This window comes from Columba livia, chromosome Z, assembly GCF_036013475.1.
Source record: "Columba livia isolate bColLiv1 breed racing homer chromosome Z, bColLiv1.pat.W.v2, whole genome shotgun sequence".
Taxonomy (NCBI): Eukaryota; Metazoa; Chordata; class Aves; order Columbiformes; family Columbidae; genus Columba; species Columba livia.
This window is the reverse complement of record NC_088642.1, coordinates 5,088,256-5,101,921: the sequence shown is the minus strand read 5'-3', so window position 1 is coordinate 5,101,921 and position 13,666 is coordinate 5,088,256. Positions and strand designations below refer to the sequence as shown.

Here is a 13,666-nt window from a genome sequence, read left to right as displayed (position 1 = left end):
ACAGATATTATGTAGATGATGTAAGGAAGACTTCTTAGGAAAATGAAGAGTGCGAAAAAATGTTGAAAAATCAAAATAAATTAAAAATAAATAGAGATTAGAGGTGTAGAGGAACAGGACAGAATTGGTAATGTAAGAAAGTCAAATATAAGGTTTGACAGCTTTCTAAGATAATAAAACTTCATGACAACTTCAGTGTTTTTATTTCCAAATATTCAGACAACAGTCATAGCACCATCAAAACAGCAAAAGTGGCTTACATTGTTCAGAACTTCAAGAATAAAAGAAGAATATGATGTGATTTTATGCAGGAAAAGCAATATTTAGGTAAGTGAATGCAAGTGACTAAAGCACCTTCTTACAAATGTAATTCATTCTCAGCAAGCATTTATGCTAGTGAAATTGAACTGGAAAATGAACAACCAAGATGATATCAAGGTGTATGAATGAATTAATTAAAAAAAAAAAAATAATTGCAACATTCAAATACATAGTTTTGAAGCGTTTTCTCTTCTGTGCCATATTCTGTGATGGCTTGTTTCCACTAAAGATACCACTATGGTTTTTGTAGTTGTTATTTGGACTAAACCTGCCTGAATGCATTTGAGATATTGTAAGATCAGAGCTCACACTGATATTCAGAAGGGAGTGCCACCTAACAATGATGATTTATTAGATTCTATTCATTCAGATACCAAAAGAAAGCTGACCATGTTTCAAGAGTCTAGTCTGTAGTTAGCAGCAACAATAATAACAGAATGAATCAGTGAGTTTACATTCTCAACTGAATGGAGGTCACAAACAATATTGTTAGTCTTTGTCTCACCCAGGTATTCCTGTGTAAAGACTAGGAAGATAGCTGTCCTTTCCTCCCTCTACAGTCTGAAGATGGACAGACATCTTCATGGACAGATTAATCTTATTTTATAATACACTTCTATAATATGTGATAATTCCTGTTTTTCTGTATGGATTTCACAGAGCATCTGGCCAACTCACTTAGGCTAATGTTAACTCAAAAATACACCATTCTTTGTCGTTAAATAACAGGAAATGCTCTTCCCTTGACTGGCAGTTAAAGGGATTAGAAGAAACAATGAAATCTCTCACTCTGTGTAGGGCACTGGCCTGAGAAATGGGATACAGGAATCTTCAGTAGACAATCTCTTCTACTTAAATGTCTTTAAGAGAAAATTGAACTGTTGGTGGTAAATGACATTTACAAAATTGAGAGCTGTTTCAACCACAAAAGCAAAGTAATTCAGTTTGATGCTAAGGTAAGAATTTCAGAATACTGCAGTTTAATGACTGCTATGATTAAGAGAGCATTTAGTAAACAGTGCTTCATAGTCCTGAGCTGGAAAATGAAAATAAAATAAAACATAATCTTATATTCTGTAAGTATTTTCAGTGTCTCAGCCAGACATCAGAAGGTATAAACTGACAATGTTTGAAATATACTAAACAGTCATTCATGCAAAAGAAGCCAAACCAAAAATTTAAACCAAAACAAACTAAATAACCAAACAAAACACCACAACACTGTCTAGTAATTAACAGGTATTTCATGGTTTTAGAAGCCAGCATAAAAATAGAACAACTGCTATATCTGATAACCACTCAGCTCATCTTGAACAAATTCCAGAATAAAACCTCATTGAAGCAAAAATTCTCTGCAGGCAGCTGATTCAGATCATGAGAACGTACAGTTACTGTAATCCTGGTTTGAGAATTATCTTATGGCATAATAAAATATAATGAATCCCCTATAATTAAATAAGATATTGTTCCATGTTAAAGACAGATTTCATTTTGATTTCATATTTTTTAATGAAGAAGGGAGGCTGTAGTGGGAGAGAGAAGGAAGAAAATGCTTTCAAAATACTGCTCCTGCCAATATTTGTACTTGAAGGCAATGAGACAATTCATGTGTGGAAGAATAAACAACTTTTCAGCACCAAGACTGTACTGGCAAAACTAGCAGCCTTGATGACAGGCCTCCCAGAGAGACCAAGAGCTGAACGAAGTTTGAGCTGCCCTGTTAACCTTGGACTCAATGGACATGATATTATCCATAGATTCAGCTGACCCCACAGCTTATTCTTCTGGGGTCCAACAAAAGAGTATAAGGAAAACGTCTCCATAAAGGCTATGCAGTTTCTACACAGGTAGAAATTCTAGAGGGATTCTCAGATCCACATTAAAAGTTTGAAAAAGCTGCCAGGAAATATCTGTTCTTTCCAGCTCAGGGCTACAGCACATTTTTCAAAGGAGCTTATGTAGTTCTAATAGTCATCCTCCAAATTGCTGAATGTAATATATTGCAATGATCAGTAGGAAAAGTGTTATGTATATTTGTTTCAAACAACCTTCACCAGTGCCACGTGTGTTTAATATAAAGTATTTTAAGTAAAAGCTGCTACTTAACATTAACATGGCCTGAGTTCAAACAGGATCAGCTGGTTATTGTGTTTTTTGAAGATGAATGTGTTTTAATTAGATGCTTATCCATCATACAGATTTTAAACTTCAGTAAGAACCAGACATTATTCTGGGGTAAAGTGACAAATCTTACCTGAAGTGGAAGTATCTATTGCACTTCATATCTGCTGGTCCTAAATGTTTCTGAAACTCTAAAGACATTAAAAGACATGTACAGCCTATCTCTATTAATCTAAGGACTTGAGTGTTAAAAACCACTGAAATTAAAATCTTATCTAATGAAGCACTTAGTACTCTCCTTTTTACAACAAACAGCTGTTGGATAAAATATATAAAATACTTGAATATTTGTTAGAGCAAAGGCTGAAAGTCCAAGAATGAACACAGATGAATGCCTTAACCACTTCTGTTCATTCACTTTGCCAGCAAATCTTTAAACGCAAAATGGAACAAGGTCAGAAAGGACTAGATTCAGCTGCAGCAGGAATGGATGAAGAGGAATGGAGAATGGCAAGTGCCTTGGCACCAGATTGAATATGCATATCAAGATAAAAAGTTATGATACTTTTTTCTCCATAGTTGTTTCACAGTTGTTCCCCCACATTTTTTCAGAGAAAATGTGAAGTGTTTATTCTTTAGGCTGATCAATGTAATTATTATTTTTTATTTAAGAAGTACAGACGAACCCATTTCTTAAGACATTAAAACAGACAGGCATTCTTAAAGACAACAAAGATTTCACTGAAGCCATCAGAAAATAATAAAAAAAAATATTTAAAATTAAAAGCTTTTTGGTGCTGTTTTTTCAGTAGTGTTTCTCCTAGCACAAGATTTTAATTGCAGATTAGTTTTATTCTTGTAGTCCTGTTGATAGATTTCAGGCAAGTGACATGCATCATTAATTGTATTGTGTAGGGGATCACATTTTGAAAAAGAGCTTTGTCTGGCTGAGCTGCTACAGCCTGTCTGATTGTTGTGGAATTGACATTAAATGGAAATGATGCCCGGGAATGTTGAACTTGATGTTATGTTTCCAAATACCGTGAATAACATTACAGCAGCTTTAATGAATTTCATAGGACAAAAATGTTGTTAACCAAAGCAACAATATTAGCCCTGGTGCCCTGGCTGAATTTCAATCTGGTTAATTGCATTCTGACACCTATTATTGCTTACTTCTTTGCATTTGGTATGTTTGTATACCTCACTGTTTTTTCATTGGTACGTTAATGCCATACACTGTCAGACCGTTGTTTTCTGTCACCTCAATTATCTGGGGTGACACTTTTTACCATTCAAGCACTTTTAATGAAGTTGCAACTACAGTACATGACTTTGAAAATATTCCTTTCACTCTACTTTTCCACAGTTCATCAAGTTACTTAGATATTGCTTAACCTAATGAGTAAACATAGATATAGCATGTTTCAGTGTTTGTTAAACATAGAGCACAACCTCACTTCCCAGTACTGAAATAATAAGCTGCTAAAACCCATTAATATGTGTTTAAAGCTGGGCACAGAGATGACCTCCCACACATTAGTGATTCACTTGAGGTCTGAGAGGCACTCTGAGTAGTATTTCCTTATCACATCCACTTAACCATGTTTTGTTTTGAATTGTGGAGTGGTCTCTGAGAACATTACCAGAACTATGGGTGAAATTTAAGTGAAGATATGCTTCAGGAGCACAACATTTACACCTCAGCACCAGGCAATCATGGAGACAACTGCCCTGGAATAGAGCTAGTCCAAAGCTAAAAATCAGTTCCCAAACTGTGGACTTCAGAGTAAACTGTTTTTTGTTTTGTTTTGTTTTGTTTGTTTGTTTGTTTTATACAGCTCTATTCCTGTTGGTTTGTGCTACTTGTTCCTTTAAGCGTACTCAAGAGCTTTATTCAAAGGAGTAGATTTGCATTGTATTATCTTACTAGTCTTTGATAGGAGAGTGTCCCAAAGTCTGGACTGCAGAATATTTGAGAAAACCCTTCTGACTTTGCCGTGTTTGTTGACAGATGTAGAGGAGTTATAGAGGAAAATATTCTGAAGACCTAAATCCTAGTTCATTGAAAACTTAAAAAAAAAAAAAAAAAGAGCATGATTTGGAACTGCCTTGATATAAATTCAGACAAGATCTTCAGTTACAACCTTGTATGGCAGTTTTTGTGTGTCTGTCACATCTCAAAGATGTAATTTCCAATATAATTCCCAAGAGCTTGTCCATACCCTTTAATCTTGAGTACTGCTTGTAATATCTAATTCAGGCACCCACACACACTGATTTTCCATTTTGGGAGGCAGGAAAAGGTCATCAAGGCATATGTAAAACATTTAAATTGAACATACATTTTTGTATGCGTTGACAGTGATTAAAACATAAATGGCAAATAATACACAAAATCAGAAAGAGGTATTGCCAAATACAACTCTCTTCTGAGAGTCATCATATCATTTAGTGAATAAAGCATTCTTGAAAGCCTCATCTGTAGGTAACTGTAGAGTCATCATATCATTTAGTGAATAAAGCATTCTTGAAAGCCTCATCTGTAGGTAACTGTAGGTGATCAATCATATCCCATTTTTATCAGGGTGAGGTGCAATGTCCAGCAGAAAGTGTGTTCAGCAGAACAACTCAATCCACATCCCTCCCTCATCTGGTATAGAAGTGTCCTATAGGCTGCACAGATTGTACTACATGTTGCATTTGGCACTGTTGTTAGAAGTCTCAAGCTGTGTGTCGAACTGGACCTGGATTGTCAGCATTAAGGTTTTGTCACAGTCTGATTTATGGGGAAGGTCAATGATTTGGAAACAAATGTGCAGTTTTAAATGTAGATCATTAGATCTTGATGACTGATTTCAGGCTTAACACTACCTTGGATTTTCTTCAGGTAGAAGAAAGAAGACAAAGAAATGGGGAGAAGAGTGACAGGATAAGTGGAAAAGAGCAGACAGGATCATGTGAGCACAGATGCTAATGAACTGAAAAACCCTATTTTATTTAACTGTTACATATGTCTGCACAGAAGTCAGTCATTTGAAAGTAATTGTAATGTGTATAAAGCGCCTTTTAAGATTCTATATAGGGAAATCTTTTTTTCTCCCCCTTTTTGAAGTTTCTGCTTATTATTAAGGATATTTCCCATTCCGTATCTTATTTCTAAGATACTCTCTCTCTAACTCGCTCCCTTGCACACATACATCAACGCAAACAGCAAGTAGGAAGCACAAATGAAGTAAAAGGAAAACAATGAGAAAAGATTACTAAAAACCTTGAGAGAGCCACACCCAGTGCCCTCATAGTCAAATAAATTTACTGCTCTATAGGTGGCAGTGGCTCAAGTTTTATATACAGATCTAAGTGAATTCAGGTCTTGCATGTTTCCATCTTACCTGAACTCCCTAATAACACAGCCACTGCCTTTTCAGTCAATTTTATATATTTTTAACCATTTTAACTAGACTTTTTTCCCAGTTTGAGTTCGAGAAATCATTAATTCTGGTATTTTTATGAAACAAACAAACAAACCAACCAAACACCTGTATGACCTGTATGGCTGGTAACTTCCCAAGAAAACAGGGGTTTTGCGACAAAAATCCTGACTGGATCTTCTTTCATGTTGGACACATATACAATTTCTGACAAAAAAGTGGCATTCCTTTTCAAGTAAATACATCGATTGGCCAAGTTTACTTTAAGATCCATAACATGAATGAAAAGTACTGCCAAGTTCTTAATTTATTATAAATCCTAGTGTGTGCTGTTTGATTAAATCTCATCTTGTTCTAATAATTCTCAGTAGTACTGTACAGCATATGCTACAGAAATCCCTGAGGTAACTAAGGAAAAAACACAACACAAACAACAGAGAATTTGCTTACTTGTCTGAACTCTTCAAGATCTATTTTGTTTCCCACAAGTACCAAGGGGATGTCATAGGTGTGCCGGACACGATAAATTAGTTCCTTAAACTCAGCAGCTTCTTGAAAGGATTGGCGGTCTGTGATGGAATAGCAGATAATGAAGCCTTCTCCGCCTCTCATATATTGGTCCCTCATGGCTGTGAATTCTGCCTGTGGAACAGGAGGAACATGTTCAGTAATTTGGCAAACAGAATTATCCACCTGTAAATAAGGAACTTGTGAAAAAATTCCCCCATTTCCTACATAATTTCACATTGCTTGTTTTACAGTTTTAAATACTGTTCACTGAAACTTGTTCATCCTTCTTGGGTCATCATCCTGGATAATACATCACCAGGATTCCTCTTAAGACTTTAAAAAAAAAAAAAAAAAGTTTTGCATCAAAGGAAGTCTATCTTCTTAGAAAATGAACTTATTATGCCAGTGCCTGCATATAGAAAATACTGTTGCATGTTATTTCTAGAACCTTCTGCAGTGCTTTCGGTACACATAGACGACTTGCAATTGACTGAAAGCTGACAGGTGTAAAAGAAGAACTATATGGATGTCTAGGGATTGCAGACAGGTGTAAAATCCTTATTATGCGCTCGATTCAAAAGCTCAATAGTATCAAAAAGATATTGACTCCCAACTGCTTTGGAATAGTGCCTAGTAAAACAGGAATAGAATCTGCAAAAAGTTCTGCTCTTTCAAATTCTCTCGGAGAAGCTGGGGGTTTCAGTTCAGTGTGGGATAATACCATTAAACGAAAATGAACACTTTCAAATAGTATGAGAACTGGCCTAATTTTCTTTTCCTGCATTTTCCTCTATTTATTGTCACAGCAACTCTTCTGGTTATCAGTATGGTTTTTCAGAAGTATTTAACTGCCACATTGTACAAGATTCAAGATTTTGTTTTCAAAAACTAGTCTCAAGCACTGTGGCTTGAGAATATGTTTTAAAGCCAGTTTCTTTTTGAAGTTTGATTGCTCTTCTTGATCACAGCCCAGAATAACCCAACACCATGGCAACAGTCATTCAGGATCAGAACCCTCCTGACAGAATCAGTTCTCTAGAGATATTAAGATGCAGGAAGGTCTGATAAAGCAAGAAATACATTTATCAACATTGGACTGTTTCTGTGAGCAGCAGGATACAATATCACATACTGTATTTTTCACTGTGTTGAGAATTTAGGCTAGAGTTTTTAAAACAGTTTACATTATAGATATATCCTCAGTTCTTGCTGAACATTGAAGGGAATATATTGCTTATGCTCTTTTAAAAGTCTCAGTCTTAAATCTCTCCCAATAGTCACTCATGTTGATTGATTATACTTTCTGTGAATAGACTTTCCTGTTGACCATTATCATTTATTCATGATGTATCTTTTACCCAAGGGCTTTCTTATATATCATTCAAAATACTTCACCTGCTGCAGGAAAAAGTTCATAGACTAAGCTCCAAAATAGCAGACTAATAGGCAATTTGAGGGTAAGATTCTGTTTTGAGACTTACTCAGAATTTTAAGGTCTCTAAACTACCACCACTGGCATCCCAGGAGAGTTTATTAACTACTAAGCTACAGCGTAGGGTAGATCAGGCCATATTCTATCCTGTTGTCTTGAAACTATATGTGTAAGAAGTAGGGCAGCAGTGGGAAGAAGAATAGAAGACGTCAAACAAAATTCTACACTCTGTTGGTGTGGGAGAGAAAGTAAATAGAGATCTGTCTCTGTTCGCTGGTCTTTGCCTGCCATCTGTATTAGATAACCATTGGATTAACAAACAAAGTAATACCACACTGGAGACCATACCCAGGATTTCCAAGATATGGACAAGTGTCAATGACTAAACACAGAGACTTACTCCTTCTCCCTTACTCACCCTCAGATCCCAAGTTTTCCTGACATAACTAGAGTCTCTCTGCATCCTCCGATCCCCTGTGCACTGATTGTCCTCTATTTGCAGCAATCACCAAACACTGTTTTGCACCATTATTAGTAAGGCAATCTCATTTGTAGGAGGAGTTGAACAAGGCCAGGAACCTCTCAGGCTGAGCAGACAATGGAAACCTTAAGTGGAGTGAAACTTGTAGATTAAGGCTTCCGAATTTAGGTGTCTGTGTAGCTGCAGGCCACTGAGCTCCTGTAATGGATTATAGTGAGCAAGTCAATGCAATTAATGGACAACAGATTGCCTCTGCTGATGAAAAATTGTTATCTCTTTATTTATCTAATTAACTATTTTTTTGTTTATCTGTTTCAGAGAGAGCTGAACATTTATATAACTGCATGAAGCCACTAGCTCCCACGTAGGCAACTAAGAGTAGATGTTTTCATACAGAACCTAAATTTCAGCTCAGATAACCTGTCTTCCTGGTTCAGAGATTTCATACATCACCTACTGTAACATTGTATGTTTATTATGCACAGCCTTTTACAAAGAATGAGCTCTGCTTAAGTGAGATTATCCACCTATAGGAGGTACTCAGAACCTTGTACCTCCATTTATAGCCATTCATGGCAAAAAGGAATGAGGTCATGTATCCCTCTTTAAGTTACTCACAGTAAGGTACTTCCTGCAGCATAGGTACTCAGAGAATCACTTCCCAAGAATTCTTAATGATTTCTTTGACTCCCAAGAGAATCTGGCTTCCTATTTTTTTTACGTTGGATTATTGCAGAGACAAAGTCCTCAGCTTTTAGACACTACCATTCTTGAGTCAAAGTCATTTACCTAATCATTCTGGTTCATAACTGGGCAAAGTTATTACTTTAGGGGTAAGAAAGAATTTCCTTCTGCAATTTTTTATTATGACATGTTATTGCTGTTGATGTATTAGACTAAACAGCCAAAATGCTTTAGTGTCATGTTTGCAGCAATCCATTTTCAGAGACATTAATTACTCTCTGTGAGCTGGACTGCAGACATCTACTTGGTTTTCTGTTGTCATCTCAGTCATTTATGTTCTTTCTATTTTGATGTTGACTTCTACTCCTCAGCTTTTTCCCCTTGGCATGGTTGTTCATTACAGAGTCAAGGACTCAAAGGTCAAACATAAATAAAACTTTTATTTGATTTGAAGAGAAGTGTTTATTTTTCTCTGTTTATCAGGAATCCCAACATAATAATATATACTCAGAAAAAGAACAAATAAAATTTCCAGTAAACATAACATAACCCTTGCTGTAATAATGTATACATATTACATATGCAAGCCAAATAACTAAGATGTAGTTAAATCTCTTTGTTCACTTTTTATTTCAAGTCCCTCTCCAGATTTAGCAGTTTATATCTATCTCTACAGTAAGAACTAAAATTGAAGTTCAACTGGGTTCAAATGTAGATGGAGATGGACCTAAAGGTTTTACAGATTTTTCAGTGGTTTTATTTTTATATTTTGCCTGGCTCTCTTATAAAATAAACAGCTGTGTACCTGTGCAGTTGATGCACTGATATCTTTTTTAATTGTTTCCCACCTTAAAAGTGGCTTTAAAAAAATATTCAGGAACAGTACTAGGTGCCATTTGCTACTCAATAAGGGGAAAATATGAAACATTACCAAGTCAGTGAATGCCAAAGGGAAGAGACAAAATGAAATCACACCTCCTTAAAAGGAAATCAATTCTGAGAATTAATGTGAAGATTTGTCATGCTTATAGCACTTTGAAGCTTGATATCAGTCTCTAATACTCTCTTGTGTATTATGACTAAGACTTAACTGAAAAGTGTGGTAAGAAATCTTCCGAAACAAAATCACCATTCTTCTTCAAGAGATGTTATACTTGAGAACAAGCATCAAATCTGGATAGGAACAAAATAAAACTTTTCTAAAAGTTGAAAGAAGTCAGAACAATATTTTCATTTTCTTTTTCCATTAAAATTGATTGCAGAAATAAAACTGATAGCAATCCCCATATGATTCTATATGTATCACAGTATCACAGTATCACAGTATCACAGTATGTTTGGGATTGGAAGGGACCTCAAAAGATCATCTAGTCCAATCCCCCTGCTGGAGCAGGAACGCCTAGGTGAGGTCGCACAGGAACATGTCCAGGCGGGTTTTGAATGTCTCCAGAGAAGGAGACTCCACAACCTCCCTGGGCAGCCTGTTCTAGTGCTCTGTTACCCTCACTGAGAAGAAGTTTTTTCTCAAATTTAAGCGGAACCTCTTGTGTTCCATCTTGATCCCATTACCCCTTGTCCTATCATTGTTGGCCACCGAGAAGAGCCTGGCTCCATCCTCATGGCATTCACCCTTTATATATTTATAAACATTAATGAGGTCCCCCCTTAGTCTCTTCTCCAAACTAAAGAGCCCCAGCTCCCTCAGCCTTTCTTCATAAGGGAGGTGCTCCACTCACTTAATCATCTTTATTGCCCTACGCTGGACCCTCTCCAGCAGTTCCCTGTCCTTCTTGAACTGAGGGGCCCAGAACTGGACACAATATTCCAGATGTGGTCTCACCAGGGCGGAGTAGAGGGGAAGGAGAACCTCTCTCAATCTACTAACCACTCCCCTTGTAATACACCCCAGGATGCCATTGGCCTTCCTGGCCACAAGGGCACAGTGCTGGCTCATGGTCATCCTGTTGTCCACCAGGACCCCCAGGTCCCTTTCCTCTACACTGCTCTCTAATATGTAATTTCCCAACCTATACTGGAACCTGGGGTTGTTCCTGCCCAGATGCAGTACTCTACACTTTCCCTTGTTAAATTTCATCAGGTTATTCCCCGCCCAACTCTCCAGCCTGTCCAGGTCCCGCTGGATGGCAGCACAGCCTTCTGGTGTGTCAGCCACACCTCCCAGCTTAGTGTCATCAGCAAACTTGCTGATAGTACACTCTATTCCCTCGTCTAAATCGTTAATGAATATATTGAATAATATTGGCCCCAGCACTGACCCCTGAGGCACTCCACTAGATACTGGCCTCCAACTAGACTCCGCACCATTGACTACCACTCTCTGGCTTCTGTCCTTAAGCCAGTTTGCAACCCACCTCACTAGTCTATTGTCTAGACCACACTTCCTCAACTTAGCTGTGAGGATGCTGTGGGAGACTGTGTCAAAGGCTGACTCCAAGAATCAAGGAAGGTATATCACAAAGTTCACTGGTTCTTTACTGTTTACTAAGTATTTCCTTCTGAACAACGCTGGACAAAGAGTGTTGGGCTAGAAAACCTTCTGTCTAACTCAGAATAAATATTGTTAAGAAGCAACCTCTTCCACATCACCATTTTACACTAGCAGAACTAAAAACTGAAGCCAATTCTCCTGGATCCCCATGTTAAGCATTCGTAATAGATGGCCTTGTCAGTCCCAAAATGATAAGAGAAAAAGAGGGGAAAGAAGTAATAAAACAAAAAAAAAAAAAAAAAGGACACAGGCAATGAGCAGTGGGTCACCATATCTGCCCTTCATTTTCACTGACTTGTGATGTGTTTGAGAAGGAAACAGGGTGCAACAGTTCGAAGTGCCATCCTTCTCCACATTTCTCTGAAGTGTAGTGTTTAGAAATTTAAAGACACCTCAGAAACAAAGGTGTCATGTTTTTCAAACTACACACGCACTCCACACATTTTGATGTCTGTTTTTTTTTTTTTTTTTTTATTATGATCTTGACTTGTATGTCTGGAAGAGGTCAGAGCCTCCCTAGGGAGGCCAGCCTCACAGTTTGAGAAATGCCACTTTCTGTATCTTCTTGTCTTATGTTCTGCTTGACTTTAGAACCAGGAATCTGCTAACAGATGTTCTTAATCAAAGGTGTCTCCCTGATTACCACAGGGGTCATTCTTATTAGAAAGGGTTTTTTACATTTCTAGTGAACACTGGAGAAGGGAAGGGTAAATTCTTGGAAACAGGAAAGATATTGTTCATCTGTGAAATGAACAAACAAGGGTAAAATGAACAAAAATGACACAGGAAACTCAGTGAGAAAAAACAAGTCTTTCAAATAGCAAATGAGAGAAAGGAAAGAAATGACCACACAACAACAGAAATATGTGAAAATACATTGTTGAATTTTTGGTTGCAAAAAAGTTGAGAATTTCTTCTATTTTATGAAAGTTTTTACTAATATGGACAAAGTCTACTTTTAGCAGCAAATATTTTTATTTGTTTGTTTTTTAAAGCCAAAATGCAACCCTGTCTTATATCTCTGTTAATAAATTCTCTCACTTACAAACATCACAGTTGGCTTCAGGCTTCACTGGGATTACATACAATTCACCTGGCACTGCTTGTCATAAGGTCTACTTTGGTTTTCTTTTCTCTCCTGAAATATATTTACCACACTAGTGAGAAGTGCTGTGATAATTATTTGGATTTTATTAATTTTTCAAACCTTATTTTTTTTTTTTTTCTTTTTTTGGTGGGGGGCAAGGGAGCAAAGGTAAATAGCTTTTAAAACCTTATTTATAAAGGCAAGCAGCAAGAAACCTGCAGCAGTTACATTTAAAATGAGAAAGTATCTAGATAGGAAGTTGAGTGTATACTGTATGTTATAACCCCCAGTAATACCACTACTAATTTAGATACTGATGATGCAACTTGTTTCACCTGGTTTCTGCCATTGAAGATGTAGTCACCTATTCTAAATCAGGCTTCAAGTCTGTACCTACAGTCAAGAGAAAGGGAAAATGAACTCCAGAGTATAATGCAACCCCTTCTCACAGACTTGTTTAAGATACTAAGGATGAATTTGCTTATTACCTCTCTCACTACCTCAACAGAGACTAAGTACCAATGCCAGCCTCTGAAGTCTACAATACCAACCACAGTCCTCAACCAGTCTGTTCTCTGCACATTTGGATAATAAAGCTTGTCTTTGTCTTCATTTTAATCTTTTCACTTAGTTTCTAATAGGCTGTTTTATTTTCAACAGAGTTTGAAAAGTCAAGAGGATGTAATATCTAGAGCTGTCTTGATTTCATCTGGGATATTTTGTTTTTCCTAGTAACTGTTATAGTGCTGTTTTTTGAATTTAGAATTAGAATAATGTTGATAACGCAGTGATGTTTTAGCTGTTGCTAAGTAGTCAATGACTTTTCAGCTCCTCATGCCATGCCAGGTGCACAAGAAGCAGGGGGGGGGCTCAGACAGGACAGCTGACCAAAGCTGGACAAAGAGATATTAAATACCGTATGACGTCATGCTCAGTATACATTTTGGGGGAGGATGGCCAAGGGAAACACTGCTAGGAGACATGCTGAACATCAGTCACTGGGTGGTGGGCAATTGCATTGTGCATCACTCATTTTATATATCACTTTATTATTGTTATTATGACAATCATTACTATTATTGTTTTCATT

The 13,666-nt window shown here is 37.0% G+C and overlaps 1 protein-coding gene across 3 annotated transcripts in view; it reads right to left on the bottom strand.

Annotated features, from left to right (window-relative positions):
• RIT2 (Ras like without CAAX 2) overlaps positions 1 to 13,666 on the bottom strand; it is a 186,094-nt gene that overhangs the window by 82,957 nt on the left and 89,471 nt on the right. For all 3 annotated transcript variants that reach the window (XM_065046924.1, XM_021284871.2, XM_005500406.3), the window contains exon 4: positions 6,324 to 6,515. In XM_065046924.1, coding sequence (XP_064902996.1) covers positions 6,324 to 6,515 — 192 coding nt within the window. The remainder of the gene's footprint in view (positions 1 to 6,323; positions 6,516 to 13,666) is intronic.